The following is a 17,306-nucleotide window of genomic DNA, read 5'->3' as shown; positions in this document are numbered from 1 at the left end:
TTTGCGCTCCTATGCTCTCTACCTTCAACTCTGCAAGCCTAAAACAGTAAAACCAAAGTATCCTAAAGATACTAGAAAATTTGGGGTCTGTATCAGCTGGCTTGGTTTGAACATAACTGAAGTCGTTGGGCCGGGACTAAGCCGAGTCCAGAATGCTACACCCCCTAGTTGAGGGAATTGCTGTTCTCGACATTGCAGTATGTTTGCGCACAACACTCAAGGCCAATGTGTTAAGTGTCAAGCCTCAGGTACCTAACGCTCTCAGTCTGCTGCTCAGTGGCTGCAGCAAAAGGTTCCTGAGAGCTTCAAATGCCAAAAAGTAGGCCATCTTGAAGTTCATTTGTTAGGTTGCCTCTGTACAATCTCCGACTTCAGCTTTTCAGTGTTAGTTTAGAAAACAAATGTCATTCTGTTCCTAATATTGCAAATCATTTGACACTCCGCAACAAGTCTTTTATTCCCCAGTGAAACTCATGGCAAATAATTTTCACAAGGAGCTAGGAACATATGTTTCTACTTTCTATAATGCATCCATCTATTCTTATGCTTCAACACCATTGCAAATTTGGGATGAACACTTCAATATAACTAAGCATGTGCTTCATGTAGCGCAAGTGTATAAGGCCAATCAGTAAAAAGAAATTCGAACACCTAATAAAGCTTTTGACAGATATGACTATATGAGCAAACTTAAATTAGAAACTCATAGAAAATAAATATATCTGTGTCCAGTTGAAACTTTTGAAAGGGATTAAATGATATATGGCTTCAGAATAACTTAACTTTATTTCTATGTTCAATAGGGGAATCAAAATACATCATCAGCAACTCATTGAACCAGCCCATAGCATAATAACATTGTTCCTACATTACAAAAACATCACTAGTTGCATACTTGCATGAGATAATAGTGTTCCGTTCTCAATTGACAATTCCAATAGCTAAGAAACTGCTAAGTTACAGGTTCATTCATTATTTCAATCAACAGCTCAGTCTCCATGACGGAGAGGACCAAGCTGACTAAATGAGCGAGGATAAATATTTTTGAGGCTGTAAACTGCTTCTATCAAACCATCAAGCTTTCAGCTAATAACTCTCCAAGTCAACATCTTATCACAGTTCAATATCATGGGATGGCCAAGTTTCACAAAAATCAGCATGATATGAGGCATGAGGGACGACCCGCAGCTAACCCAATTAATGAAAATCTGAAACAGATTGAGCAAAAATAATACTTCGTAATAATGATAGGGCCAGCATAGCCCAGCGAGCAACACTATCCAGAGCACCAGCCCGCAGGCTACCAACCAAGGTCCAGTGCCAGCTCTCAAGCAAAGGACTGAGGCAAGCAATTTACACAAGATTAGTAGCAAGCGTAATAATATATGGGCCCTGAACCCTGAAGCCCCTGATTAGTAGCTAAAAATGGCAACAACAACGAGATTGACTACACAAGATCTTCACATGCGTTAGCAGCCACTACATTAACACCTATATTGTCCTCAAGCTGCGAAAAGTACTACTACTCTCTTGCATATATTATTTCAGGAAGTCCAGAAGAAAAGTCATAATTTCTAAACTCGAAAAACCTTGTGGAATGGGAAGACAACAGGTATACAGCTATTATAAAAGGGCATTTTGGTGAAAGTGTGGAGATTTCATAGTCATGAAAGGTTGAGATTCTTGATAGCAATGTGATAATAATTCCAGACACACAGGAGTATCAAATACTGACCACAAAACACTGATAATATCAATTCTCATAAACCTCTCAACCCCACTTCCCCAAAACAGAAAGGGAACAGAACCAAAATAAATACAGTTCATATTACTATATTTTTCACGCTATATATATACTTTTTAGGTTATAAAGATTATTTCTGCAGATTACTTGTATGAAAAAAAATGGATTTTCAGAGCTCAAAGGCAATTGCTTTGTTCATACTTTTCAACATACTGTTCTGTGCTTGTGCTTCAGCTCACAGTATCCCAGCTTTCCCATGCTCTCCCCCTTCAGGCCTAAAACCTAAGTGTCCTAAAGATACTCTTAAATTTGGGGTCTGTGGTAGCTGGCTTGGTTTGGTTACTGAAGTAATTGGAACTAAGCCTAGTCCAGAATGTTGCACCCTCGTAAAGGGCATTGCTGATCTTGAAGCTGCAGTGTGTCTGTGCACAGCACTTAAAGCTAATGTGTTGGGTGTCGTCAAGCTTAAGGTACCTGTTGCCCTCAGTCTCCTGCTCAATGGCTGTGGAAAGAAGGTTCCAAAAGGTTTTAAATGTTAAATATTGGACATCATGGTCCATTTGTTGCTTGATTATTTGTTGACTTTTTTCTTATTGTTTTTTATTTTATGCTATAAGTTTCAGTTTGGAAAATGATGTTTGTAATGCTATATATTCTATAATGAATAAGACCTATAAAATTTGTTCTTCAATTACTGCTTTAGGTGACCATGGTTGACTTGATCCATTTTCTTGGCTATTCTAGCTTCGTTCTGTTCAGCTGAAAACCCTAGAAGTGAACTTAGTTTTTCATATCTGAGCTTATTGGCCCTTATTTGAACTTATATCAACATAAAACAGTTGTGACTTGTGAGTTTAACTAAGCCACTAAGGTATCCCTTTCTGAACATAACTTTCTTTATATGAGCTTATTACTTTTTTTTTTTTTTTTAATATGAAAAGAATAATGCCAAGACCATTAAACATTCAAGATATTCAAACATAAAAGTTCAATGAAATGCTAACTTGAATGGAAGCCTCTTTGCATCTTAACCACAATTATTTCTTACTTTATAAAAAGTGGGGATTATATAATAGCTTTAGTAGTTATGTAATTCAGTACACAAACAATTACAAATATCAAACAAGTAAAGCCTTACAGGTAAACTTACTCCCAACTTTGCTGATGGGAGATTGCTAATCTACCACACACAACTTCAACGAAGTATTCTATATGACATCTTCGAAATCGCTAATAAGAATGTTGAGCCTGCAATTTTAAGTATCATAATATCATTCCACTACAGTCTTTAAAATGAACACTGAACAAAGATGGGAAGAACAAGAGCGAAAAGTACCTCATATCTCATTCAGTGAGGTCTTGAGAGGATAATCACTCGGTGATGCCCAACCCTTGTCTCACTTATACGACCTAGGTGACGAAGAACCTGTAGGAGATTACAAATAACACGATTTTACGTAAGGCTTTCATTACCAGACACCGATTTAGGCAGTAGACATGTTCCAACATCAGCAAAAGTAGAATAAGCTCAACCAAAGCCAGAACTAGTTGAAAATATATGTTTTTTATTATTTTAAAAAAAAAAAGTTTAAAAAAAAAATTTAAAAAAATCTCACATTACAATAAAATCTTACATTTAGACAACAACAAATGTTCCCTCAGCAGCTATGGGGCAGTGACACTGCATGCAATAACATTTTGCAGAGATAATACGGTCTTTTTTTCACTTTTTTTTGGCCCCCAATGATTAAGTTAGAATGGTTTTTTTCGGATGGAAACCGAGTTTGACCAACTTAGATACCGATCTGACATGACTCTCCAAGGACTCAAAGCAACTGTTTTTTGGGGACGACTTGAAACTTCTCAGGTGCAGTAAAAATGCACAGCCCTGAGTCTTCCATGCACATGTTCCAATCATAGGAGGGGTGGAGGTACGAAACAATAATGCAGCCAATATTAAGACATAACAAATTTTTGTCTCATCAAACTACTATCACTCTATTAGAAACTGTTGCTGCAATTCTGATACACATGAACTTGTCCAGGTAATAGAATAATACTTGTAGTTACTAGTTAGTATTGCAGTATCTCTACATCATGATAAAAAAAAAAAAAAAAAAAAAAAAAACTGTGATCACTTCCAGCAAAATTCAGCATAATGTTTGCACTTTGCACCATTAACCAATATCCAATCTCAAAAACAAAGGGCGTGAAGAAGCACAAAAAACAGCAGCAAATCAAGTATTCCGAATATGAAAAAAAAAAAAATCAGTTCTTAGTCTGGATAAAGAGATAGTTGAAGTTCAATAAAGTGTTGCATTAGGTAAAGCAGGGTGGTTCAGTAGATTTTAAAAATTGCTGCTAAATTTTACGTTTGTTAGACAATGCAAGTAAGAAAGAGAGAGTAATGGAAGAACAATCTTTACTACTTGTCTACTTTGCTTGTCGGGGGAGTTGACTCACTGTCAGTATTGCTTTTCCAGTGTTGTCAAGCTTCAGGGAAGGTCCCTTTATGTCACTCTCAAGAAAAAAATGTTTTCCTTTAACTCCTTCAGTCATTGCTATATCTCGCAGCTCCTGCATAGAAAGATGGAAACATGGAACATTTTAGCAAAATAATGCACTGATATAAAGCTTCGTGTAACCTTTAGACAGGTGAAGGGAAGAAAATAGAATGTCAAAACAGCTCAACAAGTACCAAATTTAACAACACATTCTTTCCATAACAAAGGAGATGATCTAATTCATTGTAAGATGTTCTAAAATAAGTGAATTGTAATAAAGCTCACTCACCAAGGCTCTTTCCCACATGTTTTCTGGCAACTTCACAGAAAAATTTACAGTAATCAGTAAGAAATGACTCAAAAAACACAGAATAATTTAACCACAAACATAAGATAAAGCAGGAAACCTTCTTTTTAGGGGCTGAGATAAGCTGTGCAGTTGATTCAGCATAGGCTGCCATATCATTTATAGCAGCATTGACTTTCTCAAGGGTCAATCTTCCTCTCATGTAGCTATTAATCACCATGAAAAAAGAGTTAGCTATAGAGGATATTATTACAAGCATATAGCCAAGCAACAAAAAACAAATCTCAATCAAACTGGCAAGGTTGTTAGGAACTTAACGACGATAGAGATCCCAACTCATCTCCAGAAATGTACCACAAAGGCGGAGGTCCACGACCCTTTTTCTCCTGTTAGATAAATAATCAGTCATAATTGGCCATTACTGAATCCTGTCATACTAACCAGTATAGTGAAACATTCAAACTTACCTTGTGCACAACAACCGGCTCCTCTTCAACCTTCAACGAACCCAACAACGATAGGTCATCCTTAGAAGAATCTGACTGCAAGCTTTACCAACAAAAAAAATAATCTTAACAACCTCCAAATCGCCAATGTAGTAATCTTTGTAAAAATAACATTTCATAATCTAGAAATCATGATACGAATCAAAGCACCGGCTTACTGGTGATTAGAGTCGGGCAATGAAGACATCGTTTTAGTGGTTAAGTGAGAAGGAACATGAGTTGCCATTTCCTGCAGCTTTTTCTGCTGCTTAAGTGATGCTTCAATCAATTTCTGCATATTTCCAAAACAGTATTGTTTATATTTTATCATCTAATTTCGTCAATCAAAGAGCTTACATAAGCAATTATGCACATCTTTGTTATAAAAATCGTAAGACTTTTACCGATTTCATCTCATAATTTCAATCAAACAGAACCCTAACTTCAAAATTGATATCATAATTCATAAACCCTAATTAAAAAAAGGAAAGAGAGAGAGAAACCTTGGCTTTGGGAAGAGCTAGGGTTTCTTCGCGTAATCTATCCTTAATAGATTGAACTTGAAGTTCCATGGCTTTCACTGCCGCATCAACCGCCGTGAGATCGGCGACGGCACTTCCCGGATACACTGAAATCAGGTTTTTGACAATCAATTTCATAAAATCAATGAAATTTCATCAAATTGAGTGAGAAAAAAGAGTGGAAGATGGAGAGAGAAATAGTAACTGTTTCGAGCAATGATGAGTTCTTGGAGCTCGGAAATGCGAGTATTGAAGGACACTATTATTGATTCTACAGAAGATCCTGCTTCTTTGGCTTCCATTGTAATCAAGCTTGCTATCTGTTTCCGTGTTGATTGTTGCTGATGAATGAGGAATAACTGTTTGAATTTTGGGGTGGGATTTAGGAAGTATGTTGTTTGGCGGGAAAATGTTTTGGAGTTTAACTTTTGTCAAACGTTAGTCAAAGACGACGATAAGGAAGGATTCGATACACGTGGTCTTGGCGCTATAGTCTTTTCTCATCGGCTTAATTTTGCCAAATTTAACTTATTTTTACTAATCTAATTTATTTTTGTTGAGCTAAACTCATACAAGTATGAAGAATTGTTAAATAAACAATTTAATGGACTGTTTATTGAATTAGAATTTATTGAATTGTTTAATTTTCAATCGAAAGATGATTGAAGGAAGAATTAAGTTTTCTCTCTAAATATGGAGAAAGAGGGTCTCCCTGCCTAAGTCCCCTCGTGGGTGAAACTGAGCCACAAACATTCCAATTGACAATAAAGGAGTATTTAATCGAAATCACACAATCCATAATTTTCGCCACCCATCTGTCCGCAAACCCCAATTTCAAGAGCAGTTTTTCTAGAAAATTCCACTCAACTCTATTGTAGGCTTTACTCATATCCAGCTTCATAGACACCATGCCTCTTTTACTGCTACATCTCGTCTTCATTGTATGAAACAATTCCAGGGCTATGAGAGCATTGTAAGTAATAATCCGACCAGGGACAAAAGCACTCTGATTCTCCGAAACAATGTCAGGGAGGATAGATTTCAGTCTCATCACAATGGCCTACGAAGCAATTTTATACAACACATTACAGAGAGCAATAGGCCTACATTGTGACACCAGAGTAGGGGAATTCACTTTTGGGATAAGCACAATGTTATTATGATTAACAGGACCAATTGACTCATTACCCTATAATATACTACTAACAAGTCTGGAAACATCATCACCTACAATATGCCAGAATTTTTGGAAAAAGATAGCATGCATACTGTCAGGACTCGGAGCCTTACAGGGGTGCATTTGTTTAAGAGCGGCAAAAATCTCCTCCTTTGAAAACGGTCGCATAAGCTCAGAATTAATGTCTGGAGTCACAAGTCTCTCAGTTGCCTCAAGAACCTTAGTGCACGCATCCTCGGAAAAAGTGTCAGCAGCAAATAAGTTTTTATAGAATTGTTCGACAATCTTCTCAATATCTTCTAGCTCCTCTTTCTAATTACCCTCGGCATCATAGAAACCTTTTATCTTATTTTTGTTCCTTCAGTGAGAGGCTTTATGGTGGAAATATTTGGAATTGCGATCCCCGTCCTTGATTTCTGAGACCCTAGACCTCAAGTACCAATAGGTTTCCTGCTTATCAAAAAGTTCCTCCAGCTGCTTCTCAATGTCAGCACATTTAGTAAGAGACTCATCTGACATCGCCTCCCCTTGCGCCTCTTTCAATTCCTTCTCGATCTTGTCAATTTGCACCTCCAACCCCTTGAACTTACGACCACTCCAGCTCTTCAGATCACCCGCAACCCTCTTCAAACGGTCACCCACCTCACCCGTACTGTCTCCCTAAGCCCCACGCACTACCTCCTCACATTCCCCATCGAGCAGCCAATGAGTTTCAAATCAAAACCACTTTTTCTTTTTTCACTTCTTTTTCCTCCTATATATGTTCGCCAAATTTCAGAAAGATTGGTGAATGATCAGATATTTTACGAGCCATTTTGTCCACCACCTGGTTGAGAGAAAGCTCGAATCAAGGACCATTTTCCACAAAACGATCCAACCTCTCCCTAATAAGAGTTTGTACAGTCCGACCTTTCTCCCATGTAAACCATTGCCCTTCATACCCCAAGTCCCTAAGCTCACAATCGTGAAAAACTTCCCGAAAATCAGGCAAAGCCCTTCTTGCATTATCAACTCCGCCCTCCTTTTCACCATACGACAAAATCTCATTAAAATCACCCCCAGACAACATAGGCCCCTCAACATCATCACATAACTGTCTAATTAAGGACCAAGTTTTGTGTTTATTACCAGACTCCGACCACCCATAAATCCCCACAAAACGCCAAGCCATACCCGGCTCAAGCTTAACATCACCACAAATATGATTTTGGGAGAACGAAACCAGAGAAAAATCCACACAATCCCCAATAAATACATAACCCCCCAGATCTACCAATACTACTCACACCAAAAGAATACGGAAATTTGAAACTAATTTTATTATTCTCGGCAATGCTTTTATTAACTTTTGTTTCAAACAAAAATAAAATATCAGGAACTAAAGAAGAGCACCACATTCGTAGTGCCCGAATTTCACGAGGGCTAGCAAGCCCCCTGCAATTCCAACATAAAGTACTCATTGGTCTTGGCGGGGTTGATCCATGTCAACCTCTGCCGGACTAGAAGAAAGAGAAGGCACCTCAGAGCTTGCTTTGAATCGCTTCCCAAAGGATGTCTCACTCGTTTCCACTTCAACAGAAGAGTCAAGAAGTTTTCTTTTCCCATAAAGGGGTGGTTGCTCCTCCATATTAGTATCCATATCTCTGTCAATGCGTTTCCATGTCTTACCGTGAGAGTCTCCTCCTTTTTTCTCTCCAAGCACACGCTTCTCTAACTCCAACCTTGGAGTTATTAGGGGGTCAGCCACAAGTATCGGATTGATAAGGGAAGAGGCCTCTCCATATTTATTTATTCTTGTTGCAGATGCTTTCTCGGGTTTGATGCGGAAAGCTTTAGTTGATGGTTCTATTCATGATGCCAAAGCTAGCCGCAGAGGTCCAGAAATTTCTCACCTTCTTTTTGCAGAGGATAGTCTTCTTTATGAAAGAGCCAACCGAAGGAAGTGTTCCCAGATTGTTGAAATCCTCAACATATACGAACAAGCTTCCGGTCAGAAAATTAATTATGAAAAATCGGAGGTCTCTTTTAGTAAAAGGGTGAGTGCTTCGGTGCAAGAGGAATTATTGGGGGTTTTGGCTATGCGTCAAGTTGATAAGCATGAGAAATACTTGGGGATTCCGACAATGATTGGTAGATAAAAAAAGACGATTTTTGCAGCCCTCAAGGATAGAATATGGAAAAAATTGTCAGGGTGGAATTTTTTTTTTATCGAGAGCGGGCAAGGAAATTCTCCTCAAATCTGTTATCCAAGCCATTCCAACTTATTTTATGGGAGTCTATAAAATTCCGGAAGGGGTAATTGGGGAGATTCATGCTATGATGGCTCGCTTTTGGTGGGGAAATGATACTACCCGGAAGAAAGTTCACTGGAAGAGTTGGAAGAATCTTTGTTCTCCTAAGTGCCTAGGGGGCATGGGCTTCAGGGACTTACGAGTCTTCAATGATGCCCTCCTTCGTAGACAAGCATGGAGGCTAACCAGTAACCCAAATTCTCTCCTCAATAAGGTGTTAAGTGCGAAATATTATGCGGGCAAGAGCTTCCTTGAAGAAAATTTGGGTTATGGAGGTAGTTTCTCTTGGCGCAGCATATGGTCTTCGAAGGCCCTTTTCAAGGAGGGGTTGCTTTGGAGGATAGGGAATAGAACAACAATCGACATATGGCATGATCCTTGGGTTGATAATGGCGAAAGCAAGTTCATTACCACCCCTTGTTCGGATGTTGTGACTTGGGTAAGTGACTTAATAGACCACGACTCTCGCCAATGGGATGTTCAACGCATCGAAAATATTTTCAATGTTGAAGACATTCGTAGCATACTAGCAATATAATCCCCTTGTGTCCGAATGTTGCTAAAGACTCTATAATGTGGGCCTTCTCGAATGATGGTTGCTATTCTGTGAAAACAGCCTATATGCTAGGCAAGTCATGTAATCTTGATCTGTTTCACAAAGCATGGATAGAGATTTGGAAGCTGGAGGTTACCCCGAAAGTCCGGCACTTTTTGTGGCGAGTTTGTACGGGAACTCTCCCTGTAAGAGCCTACCTCATGCATAGGCACATGACTAAGGTAGTGAACTGCCCATGGTGCTTGGACTGCCCAGAAACCGTCCAACATGCCATGTTCGATTGTCACACTGTGTGTGAACTTTGGGTAGAGTGCGATTGTGTGGAGATGTCGTTTTGACCAACTGGTATGTCTTTCTTGGATTTAATTGAATTATGGAGTAAGCTGGATGCAAGGAAGGTGAGTAGAGGTGTGATTTTAATGTGGTACTTATGGAATCGGAGAAACGAAATGGTCTTCAATGGCAAGGAAGTTTATCATCCCGTCATTGTTGAGCGTACTCACCGCCTTGCGGCTGATTGTAACTCCTACATGAAGAAGATATACGGAGGGGTCAAAAGAAATACATGCCGCAGCCCCAAAGTATGGAAAGCACCACCGGAAGGTATTGTTAAACTCAATTGTGATGCTTCCTTGTGTGATGATGGTTGGGGGTGATTGCTAGAGATTGGAAGGGGGATGCCCTCTTTGCTGCGGCCAGAAGAGTGAGAGCTCATTGGTCTTCGATTATTGCGGAAGGGAAAGCGACTGTCTTGGCCATAAAACTTGCAAAACGCTTCGGATTGAAGGAGGTTATAATCGAATCTGATAGCCAAGTTATCATCAATCGCTTAACCAAAGCATCGATCTTCTTCACTGACCTGGATGCAATTTTAGATGATATTTTATCTTCTTGTTCCTCTTTTTCTTCTGTTATTTGGTGTCATGTTAAACGAGACGGTAATGTTGTGGCTCATAATTTAGCCCGCTTAACGCCTTTTGGTGTAGAACAAGTTTGGGAGAACCATGTCCCTTGTGAGGTTTCTCCCTATGTTTTGATGGACAAGTTATCAATATAAGGCACCTACAACGTTTTCTTAAAAAAAAAAAGTTTTCTCGCTATAATTTCAATCTTTTTGTTCTTATTGCTTGGTCAAAAGTCAAAACTAGTCTAATTTTCTAAGAAATTTTGACTTTTTATTGTCGCATTGTTTGTTTAATTCATTTTTTTCCATTTCAATAAATGTACCTATAACAAGTGTAAACAATTTTTATTTGAATGTATGTTATGTATGTACTTGTATGATGGGTGTTTTAGTTTTACGACAGAGTAGTTAATAAGATGATATATGATCTATTTGAAACTATCTAATGATGAAAATTCTCTACAAAACATAAATACTCCGTAGCACTTGTGAAATAATTATTAATGAAATCCTTGGTCCGGTTGCCATTTTATTTGGCCTACGCTTCCTCATCATTCTTACGCGAGGTGGGACTTTGAATTTACCATGATCATTACTTCAACATGAGTGGATATGTAAAGACTAGGAGTAGCTTGATATTACTTGAAAGATTGCATGAACATTTATTATTTATTTTTGCTAATTAAAATTACTCAAGACATGAGATCAAATCAATTTTAGTTTTTTGGATTATTGTTTCAATATTGTAAATTCAATTCCATCAAACATTAGCAATCTACACTCCTTGTATATAATATTAATAAGCCACATGTTTGCTTAAGGTCTTCTAAATAGTTAAATTTCTATTAAAAAAAATGTTATGTCCATAATAAATGTGGCTTAATATTAAGAAAAGGAGATGGTTATATATTTAAAACTGACAAAGTTGTGAATTAGCAATCTGAAGCTACTCGATAAATAAGATAGCAGTGTGATTGGGGTGTATCACACATTCACACTCATTCCTTTTTATAAACGAGTGCAAACTACAACTCTGTATTATATTTCATGTAAGATGAATAATCAACCTATTGAATCGACCAAGAAATTTACGACCACATGGGGGTACAATTTGCAACCCTTTGATCGCATAAAAAGGCAAACCCAAAATTCACGTACTCGTCCCATGTAATAGGGATTCGACTCTCAGGATGTTTGTGTTTATTTTAGTATGAATTTTGGCTTTGCTTATTTTTCTAATAACTACCCTTTACTGGGATTTACAAATAATTATCGAATTATGCGTTTACTTTGGGTTAGCTTTTGGAGACATTCTTGGAAAAGTCATATTAATCTGTCTCATCTCTTGCTTAACTTTGGCTTTGAATCTGCTGCATGCATTGTATTTTTTTGGTGCAACTTATGAATAAATATATACAAATAATACGGAGTATGATTAAACTAAGGTATTTATAATATGGTTGATTAATTTTGGTCAAATATAAGTTCATCCTCCTTTATTAATTACTCTACCGTACCTAGTAAGTTGGTGGGGACTCATTGATAAACTTTGGTTTTAAAGTTTGCGTTTGTTATTTAGTCATTTGACTTTTAACTTTGTCATATTCTATTATTCTTTGTGCATCTTTGGAATTCGTTGTGTATGACTTTGCTTGAAAGAATTGGAAGACTGTACTTGGAACATCCTCTAATAGGAAATCTGAAGAATGATTTGAGTTGTGTTGTACTAATTTAATGAATTAGTATGTTCGTTTATTATTGTGAGTTTGGGATGCTAGTGAATTGAACAAGACCCTAGAGAGGGTGAGGGGATATTGTCACGAGTCAGAAAACGTGAGGAGTAACTTTAAGTTGATCACAAGTTTTATAGTAGCTAGATAAAAAAAAACAAACATATTAATTTGGACTATATTATCTAAAAAACGCGTAAAAAAAAACAGGTAATTAACTAGGGATGATTATTAATAGATTGGAGTATTAATTATTGTTATATACATAGTATAACAAAAATAATATATAGTACGTAACATGCAAAATTTGTATAATATACGAGTGTTTATTAGTATACAAGATTGATTGATGACGAAAATCACAGAAATCAGTTTTGAAAATAACTTCTACTTGTATGTAATTTATTTGAAGTGATCTAAACTTATTGTTATCAGCATTTGCCGTGTAAAAGACCTACTGTAATTATCAAATATGATGTTTATGACAATGCATCTACATTAATTGGACTAGATGATCATCATCACCCGTTTATCAGCATTGAAATGCGGCAATCAATACATGCACTAAATTCTTTCAGTGTAATTGAAAAACTATGAACATTATGCTTTCACGTATGCAGAACATTATTCAATGTGAATTACAAGCATTCAATCTTTTAATTGAAAATCAGGTCCATTTGGTGTCAAAAAACCAAACGATCAATAAGTGGACACGAAATTCTTAATAAGGAAACATTTACACTGAAATTAATTCTTTTTTTTTTTTTTTTTTTGTGTGTGTTAATAGAGCCACAAGGGCAAGTGATGAGAATCGATCCCATAATCACCTAAAACCGGGAGGGGAATCTAACCACAAGGGCAACTGAAATTAATTGTTGTGTAGTATCATTCCACATCCTAGCTAATTTATCAATACATCATTATTATTATTACTGAAAAATATTTATATTGACTGCAAAGATATATAACATATTATGCTTAGAATTTAATTAATTAATTTTAACTAAAAGTTGGTGTGATCACAAAATTTCTGACTGTCTAAACCAAAACATACTAATCAGTACTGATGACTGAGATTCAACGAAAATTAAAACCAAGTCGTTTCTGATAAACTTGTACATTTTACATGCATAAACAAGATACGAGTAAAATTAATGCATGATTGAATTATAAAGAGGAATTTTTTTAAAGAAAAGAGAAGCTAATAATTAAGCAACGTAACAAATTTATGATCAAACACTTCTCTTTTTTTTTTTTTTTTTTGAAGAATATGATCAAACATTTCTAAGTAATAAGATTAATTACGTAAGTGATCATATACTATTTCTTAGAAGGAAAAAAATATATATTATTATGTAAAAAAAGGAGTTGTTACACTCTACTACTATTTCATATATAAAAGACCGTAGATTATTTGGTCTTATCAACGTACCGCTTAACTCTAACTACTTAGTTTTCTCAACGTTTCGAAACTCCAAAATTCAAAATTTTAGTTGTGAGTAGGAGGGTGCACTTTTGGTGGTGCATAATCTAAGTTAAAACCTGTTTGTGGCACTTCATTTTTCGGTCTCGGCACACGCCATAATACAACTCTAGGACTCTTCCTCTTAACAAGTTTCGTTGAAGTTTTAGTATATGCACGCGTTGTTCCATCTTGTCTTTTGTATTGTTTCGCATCATGTTGGGCCTTGTGATCGTGTTCTTCCTTCTTTTGCTTCGTGTTTTTCTCCTTCTTCATTGCCTTCGTCCCATGTTCGTTGCCTAATTTCGTAGCAGTCACTTGTGATGGGTTCATGTTGATAGTACTCTTAACTTTCACCGTCTCCATTTTCTACATAAATATGTATAAATACAAATGAATTTTTTTTTTCTTAATTAATCCCTTTCTTAGCAAATTAAAGGGATTTATAGTAGAAAGAAAATAATTTGACGATGGAAAAAAACCGAAGCTATGATAATTTAAAAAATTAAAACAAAAAAAAAGAAAGAAAAAAAGTATATATATATTTCAAATAATAATTTTAGGGATAACCCTGATTATAAACAAGCGCGAATCCTAACTCAAATAACAACTGCTGTATGTATATATACATACATATAATGTTCACTAACCTTCATAGGATCATGAGATGTGGTGTTTTGAGGTTGCTCCTGGTGAACAACAACTCCGGCAAGTCGTCGGCTCGCGCTCGATGATGTACTCATGGATAATAAGCATAAAAGGGAGATCATAGCAAAACAAGAGATTTTTGACATGATATGTTAGGGTTTAAGAGTGAGAGAAAGATTCAAAGCAAATACTATTGTCTAGTAGCGATGTACTAAAAATGTGTTTAAATAGTGAGTAGAAGAAATCAGCTAATAATACAAGAAGATATCATAAGCATTAAATGAAGGTGAATTTAAGATGTATATTTTGAAGAACATGGTATAGTATGGGTCAGTGACCTCTCTTTTGTCTTCCTGTTTCTTCAAAAATCAACCTACATTCCCTTAAATTCAAGACCTTAGGAAGGAGAGAGAGAAAGAGAGAGGCAATTTAGAGGCTTTAAGAGTAAATATATAAGCCAAAATCTAAGCAAGATAATGCCAAAATAAAGATTTTTCCCGTTTCAGTGAAAATGAATAAAATAAGTACTTTTAATAAATAGAAGACAGAAAATTAAAGAAACTACTATACTACTCCATTTTAGATTTGATCACGAGTCTTGAGTATTACCACTTAATAATTTAACCAACTAAGCTAGCCGATTTCGCAAATATTTAAAACAAGATAGTATAGTTTAGGACATGCCCTAATGTTCGGTTAGATCGAGGGAGTACTAATTAATTAGCTACCAATTAAATTATAGTAATTGTATTGTATACACGCTTTGTCTTTAATTTGGTCCACAAATGTGCAAAATTAATGCATAGGGGGTTTGATTTCCTTGTTTCTTGTTATTTCTAAACACTTTTGACCTCGAATGGCTTAAATTAGAAGGTAATTATGTATTAGAAACTAAAAGAGGCAGACTTTTTGAGCTGGCATTTGTTGAAGCTACCACTAGGTTATTTTTGTTTGGTGAGCTGTGGTCTGCCTTTTTGTTAGCCATTAGTAAAACCTTACCAATTGCAAAAAGATAAGTTCAAAATGATACAAGTATCATTTTGATATATATTCCTTTATATAGTGATCAATGAAATAGTTCATTTCATGCAAAAATCTAATAAATAATCATTCACGTTCTTTCCATCTTTGTTGATATAGATTTTGAAATAAGGTGTATATACTTAAAAGCTTGTCTAAAATAAAATTATTATTTTTATATCGAAACTTAACAACAACATTCAACTATCCAAGGTTTTTATACCATTCAAAATACAATTTTAAAAGTTAAATAATGATTCTAAAATATCCATATATCCGATACGTATCTTTTGATTCTAATCCTATAATGTATTATTGTGAAATGCACATTGAATCATTAATATCATTTTACTAATCATTTAGGTACTTGGTATAGATTATTGTAATTTTCATTATTTTAAAATTATATATAAGAATATATTATAATCATCTGCTTGAACTGTAGAGCGATAGAGGCATAGATAAGGATGGCAACGGGTCAAATCTAGATTGGGACCGGATGAACCCGGATCCGTCGGGTCTAGAAAATGGAGACCCGGATCCAAATCCGACGGGTCCAACGAATCCGGGTCCAAAACGGGTCTAATACGTTTTGTCTAATTTTTTGCAATAAATATAATGTTTGGGTCAAAAAATGCATTTCAAACTTCTGTAAGGGGTTATTAAATTCAACCTAAATTAAAGTTATATAACTAATCTAAAAACACAAAGCAACCAACTTATACACTTATGTTTTGAAATAAAAATTATGAACAACAAAAAAGGTACGATGTTACAAATGAGCAAGCGAAAAAACAACGATGATGTCTCTGATATGAACATCCAAAATCCATCTCTTAGAAGGGCTAATCTTCATCACTATTAACATCATCAACATTTTTAATGAAAAAACAAACAATTTTAGTTTTATTTTTATTATTTTTTTTTATAGGGAAATTATAAATGGGTAAACGAATCTAGATCCGGGTCTGGGAGTTAAACCCGGATCCAGATCCGTTTTTTTCAGCAGGACCCGGATCCGTCGGGTCCAAAATTTGAAAACCCGTATCCGTGAAAAATGAAACTGGATCCACAAATCCGGGTCGCAGGCATATAACATCATAAAGAGTTTATATTGTGATTAAAAAACATCCCATATTTTAATGTGTCTAGATATAGGTTCCTACTTCCCTCACTCTAACATGGCATGCTACATTCAAAACCCTACTTAAATCAAATCAAATCAAATTTGTATTTAGTTTAATTAATACAATTATACATTATACGAGTATGTTTTGTTAAATTTTTTGTTTAATAAAAAAAAACAAGTGGGGCCCTCACAAATGGGGCCCAATAGTAGAGTGTAGGTCCGTAAATGGAGGCCCAACTCCCAACCAGTTTAAAATGACAAAAGAGAAAGGTTTGCAACCCCAGAGCGCAAAGGGCGGCATAACATGCCACGTGGAAGGGACCCATGTGAGACAATCTTATGCCACGTGGATTAGGGCCACTTGGGCCGCATAATTCATGTTCTTTTGTCGCTCACTGTGGGCCCATTACAAACCCAACTCTCTCGCCTACCAATCTTGCCAATTTACCGTAGCTATTGAAGGATCTCATATTCTCATTGCTTTGGACATGGTTTTTGTGTTTCGGTGCTTCTATAGTTCTATGCCTTACAAAATTCACTAGGATTGTATTTATGGAGTCAACTACAACAATCACAATTCACAAATTTTACACGAGTCCAAAATTTACTAGTATATCGTGCCAACGTGTTTTATGATTGTGTTTGTGTTGTGTAGTGTTTTTTTTTTAAATTGATTAGTGAGCTTTATAAATCTAGATTGACTTAATTTTTGTACAACTAAATTTTTTTGCTAGGTAAGGATAACCGAATGGGTTGATCCAGCCTTTATTAGTGGGTAGTGTACTAGTGTGCCCTTTGATAGGCGGGTGGATACGAGATTTTTCCACC

The 17,306-nt window shown here is 36.0% G+C and overlaps 4 protein-coding genes across 4 annotated transcripts; 2 read left to right on the top strand and 2 right to left on the bottom strand.

Annotated features, from left to right (window-relative positions):
* Nucleotides 1–1,608: 1,608 nt before the first annotated feature.
* LOC110721465 (putative lipid-binding protein At4g00165) lies at nucleotides 1,609–2,435 on the top strand. Its single transcript, XM_021900616.1, has one exon. The coding sequence runs from the start codon at nucleotides 1,906–1,908 to the stop codon at nucleotides 2,281–2,283; it is 378 nt and encodes a 125-aa protein (XP_021756308.1). The 5' UTR covers nucleotides 1,609–1,905; the 3' UTR covers nucleotides 2,284–2,435.
* A 100-nt stretch (nucleotides 2,436–2,535) lies between these two features.
* On the bottom strand, nucleotides 2,536–6,113 carry LOC110721462 (spindle and kinetochore-associated protein 1 homolog). Its single transcript, XM_021900614.1, has 10 exons — nucleotides 5,767–6,113; nucleotides 5,544–5,668; nucleotides 5,220–5,332; nucleotides 5,023–5,104; nucleotides 4,874–4,941; nucleotides 4,656–4,761; nucleotides 4,538–4,567; nucleotides 4,208–4,321; nucleotides 3,081–3,170; nucleotides 2,536–2,992 (listed from the first exon to the last, which is right to left on the bottom strand). The coding sequence occupies exons 1-9, from the start codon at nucleotides 5,861–5,863 to the stop codon at nucleotides 3,093–3,095; spliced, it is 813 nt and encodes a 270-aa protein (XP_021756306.1). The 5' UTR covers nucleotides 5,864–6,113; the 3' UTR covers nucleotides 2,536–2,992; nucleotides 3,081–3,092.
* Nucleotides 6,114–9,057: 2,944 nt separating this feature from the next.
* On the top strand, nucleotides 9,058–9,567 carry LOC110721266 (uncharacterized mitochondrial protein AtMg00310-like). The gene has a single exon (XM_021900408.1). The coding sequence runs from the start codon at nucleotides 9,058–9,060 to the stop codon at nucleotides 9,565–9,567; it is 510 nt and encodes a 169-aa protein (XP_021756100.1).
* A 3,940-nt stretch (nucleotides 9,568–13,507) lies between these two features.
* Nucleotides 13,508–14,747, bottom strand: LOC110721331. Its single transcript, XM_021900469.1, has 2 exons — nucleotides 14,332–14,747; nucleotides 13,508–14,050 (listed from the first exon to the last, which is right to left on the bottom strand). The coding sequence occupies exons 1-2, from the start codon at nucleotides 14,473–14,475 to the stop codon at nucleotides 13,709–13,711; spliced, it is 486 nt and encodes a 161-aa protein (XP_021756161.1). The 5' UTR covers nucleotides 14,476–14,747; the 3' UTR covers nucleotides 13,508–13,708.
* Nucleotides 14,748–17,306: the final 2,559 nt, after the last annotated feature.

The sequence above is a fragment of the Chenopodium quinoa genome, unplaced genomic scaffold (assembly GCF_001683475.1).
Source record: "Chenopodium quinoa cultivar QQ74 unplaced genomic scaffold, ASM168347v1, whole genome shotgun sequence".
Lineage (NCBI taxonomy): Eukaryota > Viridiplantae > Streptophyta > Magnoliopsida > Caryophyllales > Amaranthaceae > Chenopodium > Chenopodium quinoa.
This window is presented reverse-complemented; position numbering and strand designations above follow the sequence as displayed.